The following is a 25,034-nucleotide window of genomic DNA, read 5'->3' on the forward strand; positions in this document are numbered from 1 at the left end:
CCTGATATCTTAATCAAATGTTTTTTATATTTATATATTATTTTAGATTTTTAAATCACCTGTAACACAAAAAAAATATTATAAAAAACCAAAGCTCTTCGCATATTTAAAAAAGTTGAGTTTAATAAGTTTAATTATAGCAACTTACATGACATATACACACTGAGTGGTGGCAATGAAGTTAATGTGTATTTTTCGAATATAACTCATGGATATGTAATAGAATATGGGCTTATAGAAATAATAGGAGACAAGGAAATTACATAATTTCTGACCAGTATAAGGATATAGATGCAATCCAATTTGGGTCGAGGAGACTACGCATGTTGCAGAAGTGGTAATGGATCCAGAAAGGAATATCATTATAAATGAGAAAATTATTTTTATTATTGGGCTTTATTCTGCAGCCTCTTTCCGGTTAATACTGTGATAATTTTTTGTATCAACAAACTCAATCTAATTCAAATATATATAAAAAAAAATAATCTTTTTTTGAATACATTAATCTTTGAGCAAGTACTCATGAATCTTTATATGTGAGACGGGTCATCCCTACTGATATTCACAATAAAAAGTAATACTCTTAGCATAAAAAGTAATAATTTTTCATGGATGACCCAAATAAGATATCTGTCTCACAAAATACGACCCAGGAGACCGTCTCACACAAATTTTTTTACCTTAATCTTTTAAGAAATCGTTTAAAACTATTTTTTTAACTTCAATTATCGTAAAACTTGATGGATGACCCAAATAAGATATCTGTCTCACAAAATACGACCTAGGAGACCGTCTCACACAAATTTTTTTACCTTAATCTTTTAAGAAATCGTTTAAAACTATTTTTTTAACTTCAATTATCGTAAAACTTGAATCAAACGAAGAGTGTGATGATAAAACAAAAGATAAGATGATAAGAGTAACATAATTATTTTTTTAACTTCAACATAACAATATAATATTGAAAAATAAAACAATAAAGCATATAGAAAATGAAATAAATCAGGGGCATAATTTAACAACATATATTTATCATTCTCAAGTCTTTCGACATTCCCTGATTCGCACTCATCCACTAAGTACGTAATTATAAGTAAATTAAAGCTGCTAAACATAAGACGACCGAAAACAAAACCAAAATAATTTTTTTAAAATGAAATTTTAAGGCCACATTCGTTGCAATTTAATAAATGCAACAAGATGAACAAAGAAAGCCAAGAAAAACTGATGATCACGTAGGCAATCAACTACTATATATATTAATTTAATCTAGAGTAATTAATTAGTTAACCGATTAATTAGACTAAAGGATTTGAAAATCCGTAAGCATTCATCAATCCAGTCCAGGATCCGATCCCACCAAGATAACCAATCCCTGCATCAGAGTTACATGCTGCGGCTTGCTGATGATGATTATCATGCCATTCGAGTGATAAAACATTCTTGGACGACGTGTTTGGCTTCATGTCCACCTCAAGATTTTGATGATGATAGCTTTCAAGAATTGGTCCATCGCCCCGATGGTGAATCTCATTCTGATGGTGGTGATGATCAACAGACGGGAGTGCTTCAAATGAAGAGCAAATGCCATGAAAGTTGCCGTTAACCCCTCCCATCAAATCATCTCTCCCCAAAAGGCTCTCATATTTGTTCTCCATGAATTCGATTTGAGCAGGATTTTCCATCCAGAAACTAGGGTTTGTAACGTTGAAATTACTCGCAAAAAGCCCATTTGGAAGGAGTGACGAGAAGTGGATTTGGTCGTGAGGAAAAGCAAGCTGAAGCTCCGTGGAACTGTTCATATGGTTAGCATTATAGTTTAATCCACCGTAGTTTTGCTGGCCGCCGTTAAGGTGAAGATCAGACAAAGGTACAGATGACTGGAGATCGGTATTTGAAGATGGTTTCTTGGGATTATAGGAAACTTTCTTGTTTTTCCGGCATCCGCCTCCGACCGGAATGTTGCGGAGGGTGCCCCCTTTCGTCCAGTAACGGCGGCAGGTTTTGCAGAAGTATCTTGGCTGCGAGAGGCTGTAATTGTTGTAGTAGCAGAATTTGGTGTGCGTGGACTCACATCTGGGGCATTTTAGGGCTTGTTCGTGCTGGGGACGAATGAGTCTCCTCTCCATTAGAGGTCTGGAACATGCGAGTATGTCTTCTTGATCAGATGGTGGCGTGATTGGCGACGAATCCAGTCCTGGATTCTCCTCGGAAATTGTGCCCTGAGAAATCAAGAAAGTACAAGTTTTAGTGGAACACTAGTCAGATGACGTATGTCAGCTAGAAAGATCCAGTGTTTCGGCAACTATGCAGGACATCTGTTGGATATTTGAAACTAATTACTAAAAATTTTGGGTTGAGTTTCATAAATATATACTATTTCCTGGATAGTTTTTTGAATTGTTCAGCCATTTCGATGCTTTGATTCAAGTTGAGTTTGAACATAAAACGAGTTACTTTTCCAGTTCCGAATTTAGTCCAACCTTAAAAAATAATTATCTATGACTAATATCCGACCCGATTATCCATTATCTCAACAGACTTTTGTAGGGTGAAGATAACTTCGTGTACGAATGAAAGAAAAAATGCATGGCATTGGCAAAACACATGCATCGATACATGCATATTCCAACCACATCATTTGAACACATGAATTAATTACCTGCTGCAACCAGTCTGAGGAATCCATGCAAACTTGCAGAGAAGTCAATCCCATTGAGTATTATCTCACAATTCTTGAAGAAAATTTAGCAACCCTTTTGACAAGAATACACAAACTTACCGATTACAGCGAGTAAATAGTATGAGTGAGGACAAGTGTGGGAGATTGGTTGTGAATAAGAAGGAAGAAAAAGAGTGCACAGTGAGGTGACATGTGAGAATTTTTGGGGCCAAGATAAAGAGCAGAGGGGAGACACAAATCAGCCTATAGAAACCGAAAGTGAACTCCATTTGTGGCCCACTTGTTCTCTACTCGCAAGCAAAGGATAAATTCTTCTACGACCCCACGCACTGCATAGGGTCTTTGTTTTTATAATTTTGTGCGTATAAAGTTAATTTGAACTCGATCAATTAAAATATATATATCTGTAGATTTTATTTGAATTTATGTTCCTTTCTATGTTTTTTTTATATTGTTAACATATGAATACAAATATATAAATGAAGATACGATTGTGGTGTTAAGAAATCATCGTTTTCCTATTATAAGATTTGGTTCGAGCATTTGTATATTTTTGACCTTTTTTGTCTTAATTTTACTTCAAGTTGGCTAGCTGAAATGTATAATCTAGTCTAGGTGGCATGTTCCATTAAAGTTGCAGTCTTTCATATATAATGAAACTCTTTGATTGATCACACCATTAAAGATCTCAATTGAATTTATTTATATATCAAGTAAGAGTATGTTTTTGTGAGACGGTCTCACAAATCTTTATCTGTGAGACGGTCAACCCTACCGATATTTACAATAAAAAGTAATACTTTTTCATGGATGACTCAAATAAGATACTCGTATCACAAAATACGACATGTGAGATCGTCTTACACAAGTTTTCGCCATCAAGTAAAAATTACAAATTTATATTTCACAACCACCCTGTCATTTAAATATAAGAATATGGTGAGAACACTAAATCAAGCACTTTTCCCTCCTTTTCAACTCTAACGCCCCAAGGGCTAATCAATTGCATTGGATACTTGGAGCTCCAATCACAAAATTGGAATCGATGAATCTAATGGGTAGAAAAAGTGAAATATTCAGTTCCCTTTTAAGTTTCGTCTCTTCAGCACCAAATAAATTAAATTTCACATATAACAAATTAAAGATGATTGGAAATACACAAACATTTCCCTACTCTTGCCTCGTTTAGATTGTGGGGATCTCTTTCTATTTTTGACTCAATCATGAGGTCACTGATTATTCATTATTCCTAGTTTCTTTTTTTTTTTTTTTTGGCTACTGGGAAAAGGTATTGATTATTTTGAGTTAAATCTAAGTAAGTACTGTGGAGACCCGGACGTTAATTCATTTTTTTAATCATTATTAAAATTCAATATTATAGTAATTTGGGACATAAATTTTTTTTTAATTACATGAGTGCGCAACAAATGAAATCATTTTTATTTCATTTACAAGATCAACATCTAGATCTAAAGTACAAGCCTTGTACAACAGTGATTCATAATAAACTATTGTTCAATCACTGCGTGTCAGGTGATGAAACAGATTCACTTCTAAGTCCGGATCTCCACGCTAATCTTGATCCTCTCTCATCCTCTTCCTGACCTTGATCCTGTCCCACCTGTTGTCATGCACACATACAAATAAGACAACAACCGGAAACTCCGGTGAGAATATAATCTCAGTGTAAACAATGTATATTGCAATCATATAAAAACATATATAAAAGCATATAACAATTATCATTAACATGTATCAAATCTGAAAACATGAATGATATAAAACTGTAAATAAACTTGTGACTCATCATCTCAGACTCGACTCATCTCTAATCTAGGGATCCCGGTTCCTGGATATTACAATATACCGAATCTCCGCAATAGAAGTCAATCCGCTCCTACGCAACATCGATATAAATCAAATATCCAGTGTCTTGGCATATCCGCCAAAGACTTGGCATATCTGCCAATGACTAGGCATCTCCGTCCATGACTCAATACACGTTTTGCTATAAATCAATAGACGAAGCATATCAATTTCTGTAACGCCCCAGATTCGATGACTGTCCTCACTGTATCAAGACGGGTCTTTCCAGCGTGCTTATGTCCTCACTCACACGCACCTTGAGAAAGTTCCCAGGAGGTCACCCATCCTAAAATTGCCCCAAGTTAAGCACGCTTAACTATAGAGTTCTTATGTGATGAGCTACCGAAAAGAAGATGCACCTTCGTGATATGAGTAGTACCAATCAAATCTTTTAAGCCCTCTTCAACTGTACAGTCCATTACATTGAACGGTCTCGGAATCCCTCTCCTTCCGATGTAAGAACGGTTCATTCATGTTCCCTCCACCTAGAAGCCTGCCAGGAGCCGCTCATTGTCCGTGCCACCTCATGGCACCGGCGATCACCCCCCGCCCTCTTCGGCCCCGGGCCTCACATGCCCACCAGCTTCTGCTTGGTTCGTCCCCGAACCACATCGTACTCGGAGAGGTCGGCTCTGATACCACTTGTAACGCCCCAGATTCGATGACTGTCCTAACTGTATCAAGACGGGTCTTTCCAGCGTGCTTATGTCCTCACTCACACGCACCCTGAGAAAGTTCCCAGAAGGTCACCCATCCCAAAATTGCCCCAAGTTAAGCACGCTTAACTTTAGAGTTTTTATGTGATGAGCTACCGAAAAGAAGATGCACATTCGTGATATGAGTAGTACCAATCAAATCTTTTAAGCCCACTTCAACTGTACAGTCCATTACATTGAACAGTCTCGGAATCCCTCTTCTTCCGATGTAAGAACGGTTCATTCATGTTCCCTCCACCTAGGAGCCTGCCAGGAGCCGCTCATTGTCCGTGCCACCTCATGGCACCGGCGATCACCCCCCGCCCTCTTCGGTCCCGGGCCTCACAATTTCATTCAATTGAAAATATCAATGCAATAAAATAAAGTATGTGGTTTTTTGGAAACTCAAGTCCAATCTGACTCAAGTTGATGTCCCGGTTAACATTGATTTATACCTTTCTTTCAGCCAATCTGACTCTGTCGAACTCTCGAAGTCAAAGCATGTCAATACTCAATCTGGCAATGACAATATCGAGGAGTATAATATCAATACACCACTCAAATCAACACTGGATATAAATAGAACTAAATCAAATTCTGTTTCAACGGTATAACTGCACAATCTCAATATACCCAGCAATACAAATATCAACCGATATCAATCTCAACTCATAATCAATAACAATACCAATCTGATATCAAATCTCAATCAATTCCATTCTAAAAATCATAACAATTCCATATGGTATCTGTTCTTCAATCTGGTTTCGATTATACGATGTCTAACATGTCAAGAACATCATATATGAATCATATCTGATTCTGGCAATATCATAATGTCAAATCATATCAAAACTTAAGAAAACTTACGTCCATATGAAGCCTGCGTCGATAGGAACATAATATTAAAATCGGATTGAAAATCGGACGGACGGATCTTCCGCAAACTTCAAATTTCTAAAATAAAAGGCGTAAGGATTTTTCACACAATTCTTCTGAACCTTTCTCGTTTCTTTCCTTTCTGCATGCTGAGAGATGAAGTTTGTATATATATATATATATATATATATATATATATATATATATATATATATATATATATATATATATATATATATCATGCATGGTAAGGGGCAAGTGGCTCATTATTGGTTCATCACGTCTCGCGCATATGCGCGACCCTCCTCGGCATATATGCGTGAGACCTACTTGTCTCAACACATTTCTTCTCGGCAGCTCGCGCATATGCGCGCACCATCGCCGCGCATATGCGCGAGGCTCTCTGGACTCGGTATCTTGTCAATACACCTCATCGCGCATATGCACGTCCTGTCTCGCGCATATGCGCGAGGTCCTCTGCCTGCCTCGCGCATATCCGTGCATCAGTGCCGTGCATATGTGCGAAGGATACAGTCCTCGCGCATACATCATCACATGCAATCTTATTTCGTGTCTCGGTTGGCCCTTTCATTATCATATCAATTCAAAATCTGTAAGGCTTGAGATTTCTTTATTAGTCTTCATTGAGGTGAGACTCGGAAGATATGAGTATGCATGACATGTAATGAGAATTTTTGAATAAAGTAAGACCGCACCCGCGCCGAGAAAAAGACCGCACTCGCGGTCATTGATTCTGAAATTTTGAAGGAAATGCCGAAGGGACACCGCACCCGCGGTCCAAGAAGTAGTGCACCTGCGGTAGATGTCCAGTAGGGTACCTATTTTGACATTATGGTCACCGTACCCGCGGTCTAGATACACCGCACCCGCGGTCGGCGATTTTAGAAAATTAAAGGACATGCCATGAGTTGAGCTGATGAAGCCACCGCACCTGCGGTCTTACGTGTTTACTGAAAAATAATAACACTTGTCCCTTGCCATGCATTCACATATGTGTCTTTACTTCCTTCATTCTTTAGCAGATATCACCGAGGGAATTCAAGGAGAAAACTTCAATTCTTTTAGATCTTAGACTTGTGATTTTGAAGGATCTAGTTGTCCGATTTGCGATACGAGTTCATTTCCGTAATCCTTTCGTCAAGGACTACAAGAGGATGTAAGTATGGTTCAATTCAAGCATGGTTTGAAATATTTATGTTGGGAGAACTCAGATTTGATTTTTATTATGTGTTCCTATGATTATGAGGATCGTAGAATTGTAAACGAATCGAAGAACGGATATGTTATGCTATTGATATGATTTTCAACATATATAGAATTGGGAATATGCAAATATCAGAATCGGTATATGTCTATGATGCAGAGTATGAGTTATTGTTATTGCATATTGAGATTTGAGTTGATTGGTATCGAAAACTCATGCTGTTACGCTGTCGAATTGTATTGAGATTGAATAAGGAATTGTACAGGACTTGACTTGAATTGTATCTTGATAGATTATATCTACACATTTCCATTTCAGATTTATATTGACAAATTCGTCATCGGGACTTCGGCATCGACAGACATTGTGCGACGAAAGGTATAATTCATGTTTTGTTTGGGGAAGACACAATTCAAATGACATTTAATTTGAGTTTCCCAACCAAATCACATACTAGAATAGTTGTTTATCTTTGGATATGATTATGATTTGTTTATAGATTTATATTCAAATCTTTTGATATGATGATGCATTTATAGATGTATATTCATGCATATGAGATAGGAGAGTCATTGGCAGATTTGCTAAACTTCTAGACGTTCGGTTTATCGACGCATAGGAGCAGACTTCCTCCGATTGTAGAGATTCGATACAGACATGACCGAAGTCTAGGAATAAGACGTACCGTCACCTCGATTGGGAGGGTAGGTGGCAGACAGTGACGTCTTATTCACACCGGGATCCCTAGAATAGAGTCGAGTTGAGTCATGACATGAATTGAATTAGATTGCATGCTTATATTGTTTATGTTTCATAGATTGTGGAACATATTGTCATTATTGTATGCATGAGGGCATGGTCATGATTTATGATTGTATATATGCATGTATACATGTTTTATACTGGGATTTTTCTCACCGGAGTTTCCGGCTGTTGTTATGTTTGTATGTGTGCATAACAACAGGTGGGGTAGGATCTGGGTCACGACAGAGATGAGTTCGAGATAGCGTGGTGACTTCGGGCGCAGAAGATGACTAGTTGTTTTTACTAGACTTGTACTACTTGTGTTGTAGTTTGTATTAAACATTAGTTTGTATGAATTTACTACAACAAGATATGTATGTTATGTTTGTTATAATTAAATAAAGAAAGATATTATGCTTAGTTTATATACATTGGATTTAATGTTAATAAGCAAAATTTTGATCCACATTTTTGAATAAAGATCCGATTAATCCCGAAAAGAATTGAGTTAGAGCCTGGGTCCCCACAAAATCAATAATCGCATATTAATATGATATAAAATCTCGGTCATTACATACGGTCTTTATGATTATACTGTCAGAAATGAATTATTAGGTTTATTGCAAAAGTATTTTAGAGGTGTAAGTGTGCAATGATCAAAGACAAAACTCGAATTTTGGAAATATTTACAAATACAAATTTTGAAGTTTGAAACGAAACACACACACACACACATTAGGTGGAGTGAAGATGAAGCTAGCTAGTCCAAATAAGGATTAATGGGGGATGAAGCCATTACAGTGGTCCGAAACTCAAATTCAAATAGTAACATAGAAAGAAAACTTCATTGTCATGCAACTTTGTCGATTTGTGATTTTCATAATAGATGTTATCAAATATATATCAGTTTTAGTTCTTTATTTTCTAATTTTTTTACAATTTTAATCATTTTTTATTTGGAGTGTTGATTACGTCAACGTCACATCAGCACTTCATTTATGTCATGCCAAAACCAAGTTAGAAAAATTTATTAAAATTGTAATAAAACGATAACACTAAAACTGAAATTTGATTACATAAAATATCAAAATTGTTAACATATATTGACCCTAAAATTTAATTGATATTTTATTGATTTTAAAAATAACAGGTGACAAGTTGTGAAAAAATTTTTAAATTTCAAAACCCTTTTTTTATATAATAATAGTAATAACAATAATAATAATAATAACAATAAATCATTTTAAAAAATAAATAAAAAAAGTTTTTCCCCCTAAAAGCTATGGAAAGGAAATAAAATATGCTACCTTTCTTCTCATGCAAGGCTGTCCTTACAAACGAGGCAAGAAAAGATGCATAACATGAATTGCACTCACTCCAAGAATTGTCGATATTGTATATATACATATTGGCTTATGCATGTGACCCAATTGGTGCTAAGGACCATTGAAGGTCCCTCTATTGATGCTAAAGTGTAATTTAATTAAAGATATCGGATATAAGCTTTTTCCTATTCAAAATTTGAAGGTTTTGATTGCTCCGGGGCTATGATTCCTGCGAGGGAATTTTTGTTTTTTTAAGATTGTCCGTTTTCAAATTCAAACATAGACCTAGAATGATTCCTTCCAAAATTCAAAATGCTAGCTAGCTTAAGTGTAAGTGAACGTAGGACTCATATTTATCGTGCACATTTATGTGATATATATATATATATATATATATATATATATATAGTTTTGATATGTTACATATCTATCGTGCATATTTATGTGAATAACATAGCTAACGCAGGCAAAACCACAAGTCGATGGACATGAACTCGTTCCATATATATGGCTAATTCGAGTATCAAATATGGTAGGTTGTTGTGGTGTGTAGGGGCCAGTGAGTGAAGGACAAGATCATTTGAAAAGGGAAAATTATGTAACATCATGTTGGAATTACAATGTAAATAGTAATACAAAAAGAAATATGGAAAATAATCAAGAGACATAATAATTTTTTTATTATTATTTATCTATTCATTACAATCATGATTGAAGTGTAATGACTGCTCATAAATTAGTGTGAACATGATTATTAATATTTTGGATTATGATTAGTGTTTGTTATCTCCCATGTTTAACACAATCAAATTAGTGGCTAATCTTCGATGTGGATTGTAATTAGTCACGCATTCCCATGTTATTTTTTTCAAACCAAGACTGGAGAATAACGAGGATGATGGGATATTACATGGAAACCAAACATGCACAAGAAGACATATCATGTCACGATTTATTGAGTGTAAGCCTCATTTAAATATCTTTTTTTCAAATGAGTTTTTGTAATAAATTACATTTTTTTCGAGTGATGGCATGTTGTTCATTTTTTAAATCCAGATTTTGGTTCATTCGTGGCCTAAGCTCATCGTTTTTTTCTTCGATTTTACTCATTTTTTTTATTGAAGTAACAACATGATATCGGATATTTCGATAATATCTGATACCATGTCAACAGTTTTCAGTGTCGTATCATCAATTTTCGATGTCACGTCAGCATTTTAATAAAAAATTAATAAAATGAAAAAGTGAAATTAGTGGATTTAGATTTTAGTTGACCAACATGGACAAAAATAAAAAATATTTTTTGTCAAATAAATGATACCCAACTATTATTTTTTCAACACGAGAACCTAAAATAAATTTTCGATTAGAAATCACCCCAATTATTAGTTTCACTAGACAAAAAGAATGGAAACCAATTCAACTAGCCAGATTTTTATTGTCATTAGCGTATCGACTAATGTGTACTATATTTGACAGCATAAGAAATCCATCATATATCATTATAATGAGAAGGTTACTTGTGAATTCGAAAATGGTCGATCCGATTTATATATGAAGTGAAAAATAATTTTTTGATATAAAACATAGAGCTCGAACTCTTATGAGACCAAAAACGATTGCTTCAGTACCTGTCCCAACAAGGGGCCCAAATTTATATATATAAATTTATATATGTTATATGTTATTTGTTCACTGACTCACTCCAAATCTCCACCTTAATTTTTATTTTCACTGAACAAATAGAGTTTATAGTCCCCTACTTCTCTTAAGCTTGAAAATAAATAATTTTATTCATGAATTATGTTTTATTTTCATTTCAAATCTTCTTTGTAAATACACATTTATATTTATATTTGTATATTAATATATCAAAAGATTCTCATTGAAAATAAAATTTACTTGCGATATGGACATTGTAATGTGCTTAGAGATCAAGTTAATTAAATATATAACTAAACCACGCATCGCGTGATTTGAATTCGTTAATGAGTTTAATTGAATTATGAGTTTATATAAATATTATGTGCGACTTGTGTAATTAATAAGTGAATAATCTAAAGAAATAAAATAAATTGTAAATAGAGCTTGAATATGTGGACCGTTGAAAGATGAAGTTCATTGTTTTTGAGATTTCTTTGTCCTTTGATTTTGTAGTTTGTAATTTAGACTCAAAGAATTTTTTGATTTTATATTTTCTACAATTATAGAGACTAAAAATGTAGTTTCTACAAGAATTATTTTCGATCAACAATATCGCAAGATAGATTAAATGTGCTAACTATGTTGTCGATTGACAAAGAAATGGTCTGACAATTGGATAAAACAGATTTGATAAATATTTTCGCCTCTAAAAATCTAAACGAATAATATTTATGTAGTTATTTAAATATTTATTGAGTTGTTATTAATGTAATATATTAGTTTTGATATAATTATGTATTTATTAGTATATTTGTTATTTGCAAATTAAATTTTATATTTATTACTGCAATAAAGGGGCTCATTTTTCAATTTTTGTTTCAGACCTCATTCAACACATGTACGACTCTGATAAAAAGTAATATACTTTCATATGTAGAGTTAAATAAAAGATCTGTATCACAAAATTGACAATAAGACGATTTAGTTTGTGTATATAATAATAAAAATAATAATAAACCTTCAAAATAATAATAATAATAATAATAATAATAATAATAATAATAATAATAATAATAAAGAAGTAGACAAAACTAGCTAGCTGTGAATGAATTAATGCATGCGCATGCGCAAATGAAATTATTGTTTCTCATTCCTTTGAAAATTCATGAGATTGAATTTAAGTTCATGCATATGTAACGTATATCATCACGACAAAAATTTTGTTGAAAAATCTTGGAGGGTCGGTGGGGACATGATCTTGTTTTTGTGTGCTAATAATAAAAAAAATTGTTAGCGATTCTTGCTCTATTTAATAATTTTGACTAGTCATGTACAATACAAACTCTCACCCAATAATGTATTAAACAATTGAAAACCTTTCAACAGATTAATTCAAAATTCCATAAGAAAAATATGTAAAATGAATTTTTTTTCGGTTCGATCTTCGGTTTTCGGAGTAGCATTAGATCTAGAATAATCTGGAGTCGAGTTGGATCAGAAAAGCTCACATGTTATATATCTCATCTATGAAAAATATTAATTTCAATATTTTATCCAAAGACCATCGAGATCTTTATACCAATTTCATCAACAGCAAAGATTTGGACCCAACATTGTTGACTATGGTTTTCGGCTGCAAACAAAATTAGAAATATAATGAGACAAGCAAACAAGGTATTCGTCGGCTTGTCGCCTCCTCGGATTTAGCTTCTTTCTACATTTTTGTCCTAAAATGAGGTGGCAAATCTTTATTAAATTTTTCGTGAATTACAAAATCAAATTTTATATTGAATTTCCAAAAAATATATATATTATATATATAGACAAAAACTTGTGTGAGACGGTCTCACATGTCATATTTTATGAAACATATCTTATTTGAGTCATCCATGAAAAAGTATTATTTTTTATGCTAAGAATATTACTTTTTATTGTGAATATCGATAGGATTGACACGTCTCACAGATAAAAATTCGTAAAATCGTTTCACAAGAGACCTACTCATATATATATGAATAACATCATGATTTATAGTTTTAATCTTTTATAAAACTTGAGTCAAATAAGAAATAAATGTGTAATTAATTAATATCTCGTCGTTCTACCACAAGACGATATCTGATTTGATGAGTATAAAGTGATTAAATATGAACCAACATCAAAGTAATGGAATGGTTATGAATAATTGGTTATTGACAACATGTAAAATTACAACATATTATAAGTATACATTGGAATCATAGGTACATAAATTTATCCATGCACGTAAAACATGATATCAATAACATTAAATTAGAATATTAAAATTGGACCGAAAGCCATCCAAACCAAAAGCCGACAAAAAAATTTAATAAAATACTTTTCTTTCCTGAAAATAAAAATAAAAATAATACAATTAAATTTAAGTTATAATAAAGAACATTGAGATCGAGATTCATGAGTTCTATGTTCTTTCTAATAATGCCTATCATATGAAGTAATGTACATGAAATTCCATCTCTCCAACATTTCATCTCATGCATCATATATCAATATGATTAAAAAACACTTGGTGTCATTCATATCTAAGTAGAGATGAATCAGCGATCGTTTGTAGAAAAAAGGGTGGACATTTTACCTCATTGGTACAACTTTCTTCTGGGAAAAAAAATAATCTGTCAACCTATTTGAATCAGAAACCGAAGGGGGATTTTCTCCGGTTTCCTCCTTCACCATACTGGTCGTTCCATTTACGTAGCTCGTTCATGCTCGCTGCATTGTATGCAACCGATGGTCCCACCTGAAAAGGTTAACATACAGAACAATGTCATAAAAGGTAGTGAAAACAGAAGATTGATAAGCTAACTACATTGTGGGTAAATTCGAATTTGTATTGGCCCAAAGGGTGAGCAAATATTATGCAAGAGTTTTGACCTTATATGCTCCAGGAAACCATTCGAAGGTAAAAAGTATTGAGGCTCGTTGCATCATGTAAAATAGAGAGATTATGGATTGCTCAAGAATTTCGAGTAATTTACCTTCGCTTTGGAATGAACAAAATCATCCAAATTTAGTGGTCGTAACACGGCAATTTCATCTAATCTGTGACCCTGTAAAAAAACTCGAGTATCAAGCAGCCAAGAATGAAGAAAGATTGATAAAAAGAGAAGTAAAGCCATTTGCTAATATCATCAAAACACTTGTTCTGGGACATGGAAGAAACAGGATCAAAGGAAAAGCAGTTTCATTGTTGGATCAAGAACAAAATCAAGTTGTGAAACTCGGTGTCAATAAGGTTTGCAATGAAACGACTGCAAAGTGTGCTTTCTCTGATTCACCATCAACAACACGTGCTCAAGGGTAACGTATTTTGAAGAACTATAGCGACAGGTTTGTTAGCTAGTGATTTCTTTCACAGCTGTATTTCTCGGAGGCTATTCTAAGAATGTTACAGAAGAGATCGATGGGCTTGCTTCGGCCTGATAACGCAGTCTCCTGTTTTTCAGATTCTTTGACGATTTTGCTTCATGATATTTCAGTTTAGCCAATCTTTTAACTTTTTTAATTCTTGGAACCATCCAACCTAGGGTTTTACCAGCCACACCCGCACCCCCACCCCCCAAAAAAAATAAAAATAAAAAAAAAAAGAACGCCTTCATACATACAGAAAAACAAACACACAACAATGAAGTTAATCATACGGGACTGGCAAATTTCACCACTAAGATAATAATGACTCTGGTAGAGTTTACCTTGATTTCTTCTTCTAGTAATTCTTGCACAGGTCTGTTCTGCAAAGAAAAACCATACCTAAATTGGCAAGGGTAGCAGCAGTTCAATTTAGCCCACTCCGAAATTTAACAAACTACCTTTAGATCACTCCCCGAATAACCTTCAGTAGCATTTGCGAGTTGATCGAAAGAAAATCCAGATTCCAAATTTTCTCGAGCTAGAAATATTTTGAGTATTTTCAAACGATTTTCAGCATCTGGTAGATCCACATAAATTCTAAAAGAAGCAAACATATTCTTTTAGAAGTTGAACAATAAGCATAATCTATTTGTTTGTTCTCAGTATCAACTTGAACGGCGGTAAAAGTTACCTTCTTGGCAATCGACGAATGACTGCATCATCAAGGTCAAAAGGCCTATTTGTGGCACCAAGGATAAGGATTCTCTGGCTGTCTTTTGACCTCAGACCATCCCAAGCTGCCATAAACTCATTTCGCATTCTTCTAGTGGCCTCGTGCTCGAAAGAACCACCACGAGCACCAAGCAAGCTGTCGACCTGCATGCACAGGCATGAGTATATTTTTATTTTAATATCTAAAAGCTAAAATGCGATTGCCCGCAAATAAATAAGATTTAACAACATCCTAAGAAGACAACAAGGGAGCTTAACACCACACAGCCAGTAAATAAAGGTGAAAATACAAACCGAAAGTCAAGAAGTAGCAATTTAGAACTGCATGGATGTGTCTTAGTTGCATGGTAATCCTCCTCGTAATTGGTCTCCTTGTGAACAGAGATGAAACTCTAGAGGTTCCACAATGTAAAAAATAATCAAGATTCTATAAAGCTTCAATGTTGATATTGGAACTGCTGAAAATAGCAGGTGAGAAAAATCATAAATCATCTCAACATCATTATATCAAACCAGCCTTTCTGAGTATCCTAACATTCGGAACAATTACACAGCTTTCACTTAATATGTCGAATGATTTGCATTCGAGATGATTTAAATTTAATTCATTCCATCCAAACATCTCAGAGACACCCCTAAATTCTTAAGGTATTGCCCGGAGCAATCATTTGCTGATACCACACAAATGGAGTTCTGCCCGTGAAGCTTTAAAAGAAATAGCACATGCCCATAAAAAGAATAGTACTTGCATGTGACAGGGAATGTTAGAGCGTATCAAGAACTAAACTTCTCTTATTCACAAAACTTGAGTTTTCAGATGAACTTGTGATTAGAATATAGACAATTCACGCAATTATTCTTTTATAACATCAGAACTTCCAAATTTTGGCAAAGCTAATCTCATATGGATACAAAAACTTCAGTGATATATCCTTCTTAAGCATTAGTCACCCTCTCCAAGGAAGGTGGCACATCCTTGGGAATTGAATCTTCACCTCATTCATGTATGAAGTATTGGTCCTACGTGCGGAATTTGAGATAATAAAACCCGAAAATAAAGAATAAACTAGACACCGAGATTTACGTGGAAAACCCCTATAAATTATTAGGGTAAAAACCACGGGCAAGATGAAAAAAATTTCCACTATATTGTTTTGTGGTATACAACTCACTCACTGTATTTACAAAGAGAACACACACTCTCTTAATACAGGAGAACAAACACCTAACAAATATTATAATACTAAGCACTCAAAGAAGAAGAAATACTCAAGAGAAGAGCTGAAGAAACTTGGGATGATAGAATGAGGGGGAGAGGAGCTCTATTTATAGAGCTCCCTCCATACGCGTTTCGTGGCTGTCTTTATGACAGCAACCAATCACCAATCACCAATCACCAGCCAACAATCACCTCCCAACCCCCATCAATACCAAATTTATTGCCGACAATTCTCCCACTTGGAGATTTGATCGAGAATCAAACATATCTCAACACATCTTTTCAATCTTGTCATTCCCTGCTGCTTACGTTTCCGCTAGACCACTTGAGGATCTACACCACTCAAACTTATCAGTCTTCACTGGCTTCGTCAGAAAATCAGCTATGTTATCCTTTGTATGGATCTTCTGCATATCCACGCTTCCTTCTTCTACTACTTCTCGCACAAAATGAAATTGTACTCCAATGTGTTTCGTCCTGGAATGAAAGGCTGGATTCCTTGCGATGTGCAAGACACTCTGACTATCACAAAACAAAGGAACATTATCTTGTTTGTGCCCGATCTCCTCCAATAACCTTTTAATCCATATTACCTCCTTGCAACCTTGAGTAGCTGCCATGTATTCTGCCTCTGTTGTAGATAACGTCACAACTGTCTGCAGTTTTGAAACCCAGCTTACTGCTCCTCCTGCAAGTGTAAACACATAACCAGTAGTAGATTTCCTCTTATCAGGATCACCTGCATAATCTGAATCGACATATCCCCTGAGTATAAAATCCGATCTTCCATAACATAATGTATCATTCGAGGTACCCTTAATATATCGAAGGATCCTCTTAACAGTGCTCCAATGCTCTCGTCCAGGATTCACCATATACCAACTAACTGCTCCTACTGCTTGAGCAATGTCCGGTCTTGTACAGATCATGGCGAACATCAAACTTCCCACTGCTGATGCATACGGTACTCGAGACATCTCCATCCTCTCTGCTTCACTGCTAGGACACATCTCGGAGGATAACTTGAAGTTAACAAGAAGAGGGGTCGAAATTGGCTTAGTATCTTTCATGTGGAAGCGTTGCAAGACTTTCTTCAAATAATTTTTCTGGGAAAGCCAAATCTTTCTGTTACTTCTATCTCGGTGAACTTGCATCCTTAGAATCTTGTTTGTTGGTCTCAAGTCCTTCATATCAAATTCCCTAGCCAACTGTGCCTTCAATCCTTGGACCTGATCTTTGTTGGGGCCTGCTACCAACATGTCGTCCACATACAACAACAAAATAATATAATCATCATCAGACCTCTTGAAATACGTACAAGGGTCTGCACTCAGTCTGTTGTATCCAATGCTCATGATATAGGAATCAAATCTTTTGTACCAACACCTCGGCGCCTGTTTGAGACCGTACAGAGATTTTTTCAACCTGCAAACCAAGTTCTCTTTGCCTTTTTCCACAAAACCTTCTGGCTGGAGCATATATATTTCTTCTTCAAGATCTCCATGAAGAAATGTTGTTTTCACATCTAGCTGTTCTAGATGTAGGTCAAACACCGCACACAATGCCAACACCACTCTGACTGTTGTAAACCGAACCACAGGAGAAAATATCTCATTGAAGTCAATGCCTTCTTTCTGAGCATACCCTTTTACCACCAACCTAGCACGATACCGCTCCACTTGGTTATTGCCATCACGCTTGATCTTATAGACCCATCTGTTTCCAATGGCTTTCCTTCCTCGTGGTAGTGTAACAAGATCCCAAGTTTTATTTCTGTCTAATGCCTCCAACTCTTCTTGCATTGCTATCATCCATAAAGATACATCCGAGCTTTGAGTAGCCTCGTGGAAACTCGATGGCTCACCATCCTCTGATAATAGCCAATATGCAATGTTGCTTTCAGTGACATAATCTGAAAGCCAATCTGGTGGTCTTCTGTCTCGAGTTGACTGCCTCACATTGGAAACTTCCGACTCAACATGTTTTTGTTCTTCGTGCTCTGGTACTGCTTCACAAGAAACTTGACCTTCGTCCGTCTTATTTTCCACCTGAAATATAGTAGTTTCTGAATTCAGTGTGCCTTTGTCTCCCTTTACTTTATCTTCCTCGAAGATAACATCCCTGCTGATGACAAGCTTGTGAACAGTAGGATCCCACAAGCGAAACCCATTTACTCCATCACCATAACCCAAGAAGATACATTTTCTGGATTTCGACTCCAACTTCGATCTTTCTTGCTCATTGTACAGAACGTACGCAGGACTTCCAAATGTATGCAAATGAGAATAATCTGTCGGCTTCCCGGTCCACATATCCATGGGAGTCTTCAAATCAATCGCCACTGAAGGAGAACGATTGATAATATAACAAGCGATTTTGACTGCTTCCGCCCAAAATGACTTTTCTAGACCCGCAGTCCTCAACATAGCTCTTGTTCTGTCCAACAAGGTCCTGTTCATCCGCTCTACCACTCCATTCTGTTGAGGTGTGTAAGCCGCCGTGAACTGTCTCTTGATGCCCTCATGTTGACAAAATGCATCAAACTCGTCACTGGTATATTCTCCTCAATTGTCAGTCCTCAGACACTTGATTTTCTTTTCAGAATCAAGTTCAACCCGCGCTTTGAAATCTTTGAAGACTTGGAAAACATCTGATTTCTTCTTGATTGGATACACCCAACATCTCTTAAAGAAATCAACAATGAACGAGACAAAGTATCTCGCTCCTCCTAGGGATACAACCGGTGCTTGCCAAACATCCGAATGAATCAGCTCCAATATGCTTTTGCTCCTGGCAGTAGAAGTGTCAAACTTTAATCTGTGTTGTTTACTGGTAACACAATGCTCACAAAAGGGTAGTGACACTTTTGTAAGTCCCGGCAACAGCTTCTGTTCTGAGAGAATTTTCAAACCCCGTTCTGACATATGCCCGAGCTTTCTATGCCATAACACTGTTAATTCTTCTCCTGAACCAATTGATGCAACAGCTAGTTCTGTCTCTTTGTGTGTTTCTCCCAAAAGTACATACAGATTTGCAGCAACATTTTCCGCCTTCATAACCACAAGCGCTCCTTTCACAATTTTCATGATCTCGTTCTCGATCCGAGTTTTGCACCCGATGTCATCCAATTGTCCCAAGGACAAAAGATTTTTCGTCAGTCCCTTCACATGTCGTACCTCTTGTATGGTACGAATGGTGCCATCAAACATTTTAATTTTAATAGTACCGACCTCAGCGATTTCTAAGGCATGGTCATTTCCCATGAATACAGATCTTGCTGAGACTGGTTCATAATGATCAAACCATTCTCTCCGAGACGTCATGTGCCACGTCGCTCCTGAATCCATAATCCATGTGTCACAAAATTTTGTGCCTGCCTTCTGCAACAGTTGCTACCTCGCTGAATAATATTTCACCACTACCTGAAATACTGGCCACATTTCCTTGAGAACTTTTATCAATACTCGTACACTCTTTCTTGAAGTGCCCTTTACCGCCACATTTAAAGCAATAAATATTTTTCTTCTTATTTTTTGACTTTGATCTACCTCGTCTTTGGCTCCCACTGGAGTCACGGTCCATGAATCGTCTTCTTATCATCGGCAAAGCCTCTGCCTGCTTTGAAGTTACCAACCTCTCTTCCTTATTCTTGCATCGGCTTTCTTCTCCGAGAACCGCAGTTAAGACATCGTCGAATCTTAGAAAGCCCATAAGAATATTGTTGGTAATGTTGATGATAAGTTGATCATATGAATCTGGTAGACTTTGAAGTAGAAGCTCCGCACGTTCATTTTCCTCTATTTTGTGCCCCATGGAAGTGAGTTGGGCAAATAGAGTATTTAATATGTTGATATGGTCGGTCATCGATGAGAATTCCGCCATCTGAAGAGTATAAAGCCTTCTTTTTAGGAAAATCATATTGTGTAGGGACTTGACCTCGTACATCTTTGTCAGAGTATCCCAGATAACTTTGGCTGTTTTTATCTCAGAGATACTTGACAAAACTTCGTCAGCTATAGCCAAGTGTAAATTGGCAACATCATTATCATTCATCTCGTTCCACTTTCCATCATCTGTAATCTCCCCCGGTCTATCTCCAATAGCCGCCAAGCAATTCTCCTTTCTTAAAACTGCTTGTATCTTTATTTTCCACAGCATAAAATTGCTTCCATTGAACTTTGCTACCTCATACCTTCCCGCCATTATGTCTACAACAATTTTAGTAGACTGGACAAAATAATCCCGCCTTAAATAAAAAATCTCAAAAAATCTTTTCTGATGTGGAAGATCAGTCTAGGCTGCAACCACAGAGCATACTCAGAATTTTAAGAAATTTTAAACCAAAGCTCTGATACCACTTGTTGGTCCCACGTGCGGAATTTGAGATAATAAAACCCGAAAATAAAGAATAAACTGGACACCGAGATTTACGTGGAAAACCCCTATAAATTATTAGGCTAAAAACCACGGCCAAGATGAAAAGAATTTCCACTATATTGTTTTGTGGTGTAGAACTCACTCACTGTGTTTCCAAAGAGAACACATACTCTCTTAATACAGGAGAACAAACACCTCACAAATATTATAATACTAAGCACTCAAAGAAGAAGAAATACTCAAGAGAAGAGCTGAAGAAACTTGGGATGATAGAATGAGGGGGAGAGGAGCTCTATTTATAGAGCTCCCTCCATACGCGTTTCGTGGTTGTCTTTATGACAGCAACCAATCACCAATCACCAATCACCAGCCAACAATCACCTGCCAACCCCCATCAATACCAAATTTATTGCCGACAATTCTCCCACTTGGAGATTTGATTGAGAATCAAACATATCTCCACACATCCTTTCAATCTTGTCATTCCCTGCTGCTTACGTTTCCGCTAGACCACTTGAGGATCTACACCACTCAAACTTATCAGTGTTCACTGGCTTCGTCAGAAAATCAGCTATGTTATCCTTTATATGGATCTTCTGCATGAAGCCCTACATAGAATACAAATATTTTGTTTCCGATTTTTTTTTAAAAAAAATAGAATAAAAAGGTGTTATATGAACAAAAAAATAGCATACCGAATCAGTACTATATTTCATAAGCCATCGGTTACCTGATAATTTGACAAAATCATTTTGAAAAGATAAGCTATCACCAACGTAATAGCCTTAACAACATATTATAATACACTAAACATTTATTTCAAAATTTTCAATTGAGAACTCTGGGCAAAGAGGGATTAGAACTATCCCCCCTTTCCACACACAGACCATCAGTCGGCAGGCATAACATAGCAGGTCTTACCTCATCAATAAAAATTATTGCTGGCGCAAGCTTGCAGGCAAAGGAGAAGAGAGCCCTCATAAGTTTTTCAGCGTCCCCAAACCACTACACAAAATGCCAGTTGAATTAAACAAAAGAACTTTTCAAAGAACAAAAAAATTGTATCCGATGGTAATCCAATTTCTGCTGTTACAACTTATTTTCGCAAGCTGAAGTGAATTCTGACTTGCAAGTAACTTAATTCATCTTCTTTTTCTGGCTGTCCAGATGTACTGAATCCATGAAACTATGTGCACAAGGGTGGGTGTATCATAAACACATGCTGATAGTTCATGTTACTGAAATCCCAATTTATGAGGTTAAACTTAAGGTATATACTTACCTAGTTAAGTATAATCTCATGATTTACATGCCTACTTGGTCTGTATTTTATCTATCTAGTTAAGTATAATCTCATGATTTACATGCCTACTTGGTCTGTATTTTATCTATTACTGTTATTTATTCTCAGCATAATAGAAACAAATGTTTGTGTCATAGTCTATTTTGTTTTTTTTTCCTTTTTAATTTCATCAATTCAAATTGCAGTTTAATCCCTTGTTAATTTTTACAATTGGGGCATAACCCTCATACAAATATATAACCCAAATTGCATAATGATCATTCATTACTTTATAAAATTACAAAATTACCCCTATTTGAATATAAATCAAATTAATGATATAAAAGTTGTGTGCGCCGGTACACTTGTGTTCTTTAAATTTTAGCAGTAGTCAACAAGACCTCCCCTAAAGTTCTCTGACATAAAAGTTTGCCAAAAGAGTTAAATTTATTGTAGAGCATCAGAATCATATAATCATCAATTGGGAAAAGCTTGACCATCGGTTCTTGAGTAAACAGCATCAAGTATGAGGCACTGTATCTTTTCCCTCTCTACCATGCTTGCTTCCATTCATTAAATTAAGCAAGCTAATTATTATTGACCCCAAGAAGATTCCTCAAATTTCACATTGAAATATTAAACAAACAGCCAATATTTTATGGTAAGTATTATGTAAGTGACCTATGAGCAACCAGCATTGAAAACTTGGTCCACTCATAAGTCAGAATGTGATGTAGATAGAATTACAAATATCCAACACTACTGTTTCTTTTACCTTAGATGTTAGTGTTGAACCGGTGATGCCGATGAAGTTAGCTCCAGCTTCTGTTGCAAGCGCTTTAGCAATCAGAGTTTTCCCCGTTCCAGGAGGCCCAATAAGCAATATCCCTTTGCAAGGCTGACAAAAGGTATGACCTGCTTATAGGCTGAAAGACCATAAAATGGAAAAATGTATACTATACATCTCAAGCTGAGTTACCCGTAGCAAATTTCCATGGGAAAAAAGTTCAGGCCTCTGCATCGGGAGGATCACTAGTTCAGTCAATGCCTTTTTCACATCTTCAAGGGCACCAACATCATCAAATTTGACACCGATCTCACCTGGGGGAACTACTGCTGAAACAAAGTTGGTCTCGTACTCATCTTTAGCAAGATTCTACAAGCAGTTTTTCTTGTCAGTCAATGGAAAAAGATGCGAACAGAGTGTTCATATTCTGGATAAAAAAAGAGAGAGAGAACCTTCAAATTTTGAGAAGGGTTCTTGGTTGCTATTTCCTGCTCCTTTAACCTCAAAATTGCTAGTTCAAGGCTACACATGACAACCGACAGCCGTCACCTTTAAGAAGATAAAAGATGATTCAGAGATAAAACATATATAAAGACAATTACCTCTCACGAGGCACATGCAACTGATCCCCCTTGACAGAAGGATGAAGGCATGAGGAAAGGTAGTGATTTTTAGCCCAGCCAACAACTTTCTCAGCTTCTGTAGCCCATCAACAAAATAATATTATGCACATTTTAAGCACGAGAATGAGGAAAACACATAACTGAATTTTTGGGATGTTATCACTGTCCACTATAATTAGAAAAGTGTAAGGCAAATTGCATTTATCACCCATGTGAAATATCGAAAAACCATAAAAATCATTACATTAAATTAAAGGTTTTTGCAAACCCTGTTTCTGAAAAATCAAGCAGATTTACCTCATTCACAGGGGGTTTTATGCTCGATTTAAAAACACAGTTTTAAAATATCATTAATTTCATGTAGGGTGTTGCAGAAGTTCGAAAAAAATTAAATATTGGCATAATCTGAAGTACATTTCAGGGAGTAATGCCATTTGTTGTTTGTGATATTGGTATAAGCATTTGAAACATGATTATTAGCACTTAACAATAAGCAAGTCAAATCTCTCTTTTTCGGTTAAGTTGGTAACTTGAAAGACTCTGTAAAAATTCTTTCAAGCAGATGACAGAGTCGTAATTCTTAAAACCTGGAAAAAAATCTTCAAAACTCCAAAACTTAATGGAAACACTAAATCCAAACTTCTTTGTTAGTAAGAGCAGCTATGTTATTAAGACAACATGCAACTAAGCTTGATATGTAGCAATTACGAATGGCTATGCCATTAAGTTTATTATCCACCTATCTTCTTATAAGTAGTACGGGATAAATAGCAAAAGTGTATGATACTGAGTCCTCAACTAACAGACACAACTAGAAAGTTTAAATAGAACAGGTAAGAAGATGCAAGTATCTTGTCAGATTTTCTTCCCTCAGGGGTTAAAATGATCTTTATACTCACCTTTTGTATAATTTTTTGATCTATATGCCAAAAATCAGAAATAAATTAGAAATACTAAAACAGGCAACAGCTAGTTTTCTGTTCAGATAGAAAGCAAATAAAATCCTTCATGACATGTTTTAACAAAAGTTCAATTGTCTGGAGAAATTCTCTCAATTGGATAAATAAGAGTATGCCCAAAAATACTATCAACCACCATACTCCAGCTACTCCAATTAAATACTGCAATCTTGCACTAGATGGTGTAAGGTATATAAAGTGCCCAATGAAAGAAATATCTGCCCTGGCAATACCATTGATGCAATAAGTTTTTAATATATAGTCACTGTAAAGGAGATGTGACTTTGAATGCAAATGAAGATCAGCTTCTGACCAAAGAATGGTTGACTTCTTAACGTTTTATGCAGAAAGGTGTTTAATGAGTGTGGCTAATAAGATTATAGAAATGAGCACATTCTGAAACGTCTATTTAGTTGTTTTGCTTAAAAAGTGCTAGAAAATTTTATTTTTCCTTACATATATATAAATACTTTAAAATACCTTGACATCATTTTTAAAATAAAACAACCAACTATAATTTGAAAATCAAAGGAAATAATTTAGCATAAAATTATCCAACATTTTACTAAACCTAAAAATAACATTTGAAAAGTATATCTCATAA

At 35.5% G+C, this 25,034-nt stretch overlaps 3 protein-coding genes across 3 annotated transcripts in view; all 3 read right to left on the minus strand.

Moving 5' to 3' along the window:
• Positions 1–1,128: 1,128 nt before the first annotated feature.
• Positions 1,129–2,906, minus strand: LOC140824535 (uncharacterized). Its single transcript, XM_073186114.1, has 2 exons — positions 2,663–2,906; positions 1,129–2,222 (listed from the first exon to the last, which is right to left on the minus strand). The coding sequence occupies exons 1-2, from the start codon at positions 2,714–2,716 to the stop codon at positions 1,299–1,301; spliced, it is 978 nt and encodes a 325-aa protein (XP_073042215.1). The 5' UTR covers positions 2,717–2,906; the 3' UTR covers positions 1,129–1,298.
• A 10,813-nt stretch (positions 2,907–13,719) lies between these two features.
• Positions 13,720–23,557, minus strand: LOC140824044 (uncharacterized; the record flags this gene model as incomplete). Its single annotated transcript, XM_073185646.1, has 10 exons — positions 13,720–13,840; positions 14,079–14,150; positions 14,793–14,831; positions 14,910–15,048; positions 15,143–15,327; positions 21,701–21,784; positions 22,837–22,959; positions 23,041–23,217; positions 23,301–23,370; positions 23,451–23,557. Coding segments are annotated over 10 exons (1,104 nt in total), but the record flags the coding sequence as incomplete, so codon positions are not given.
• The window catches only part of LOC140822823 (uncharacterized), a 28,322-nt gene continuing 18,765 nt past the window's right edge, over positions 15,478–25,034 (minus strand). Inside the window, exon 10 of the mRNA XM_073183724.1 lies at positions 15,478–15,575. The gene's annotated coding sequence lies outside the window, so the exon portion shown is untranslated. The remainder of the gene's footprint in view (positions 15,576–25,034) is intronic.

The sequence above is a fragment of the Primulina eburnea genome, chromosome 2 (assembly GCF_022965805.1).
Source record: "Primulina eburnea isolate SZY01 chromosome 2, ASM2296580v1, whole genome shotgun sequence".
NCBI lineage: Eukaryota > Viridiplantae > Streptophyta > Magnoliopsida > Lamiales > Gesneriaceae > Primulina > Primulina eburnea.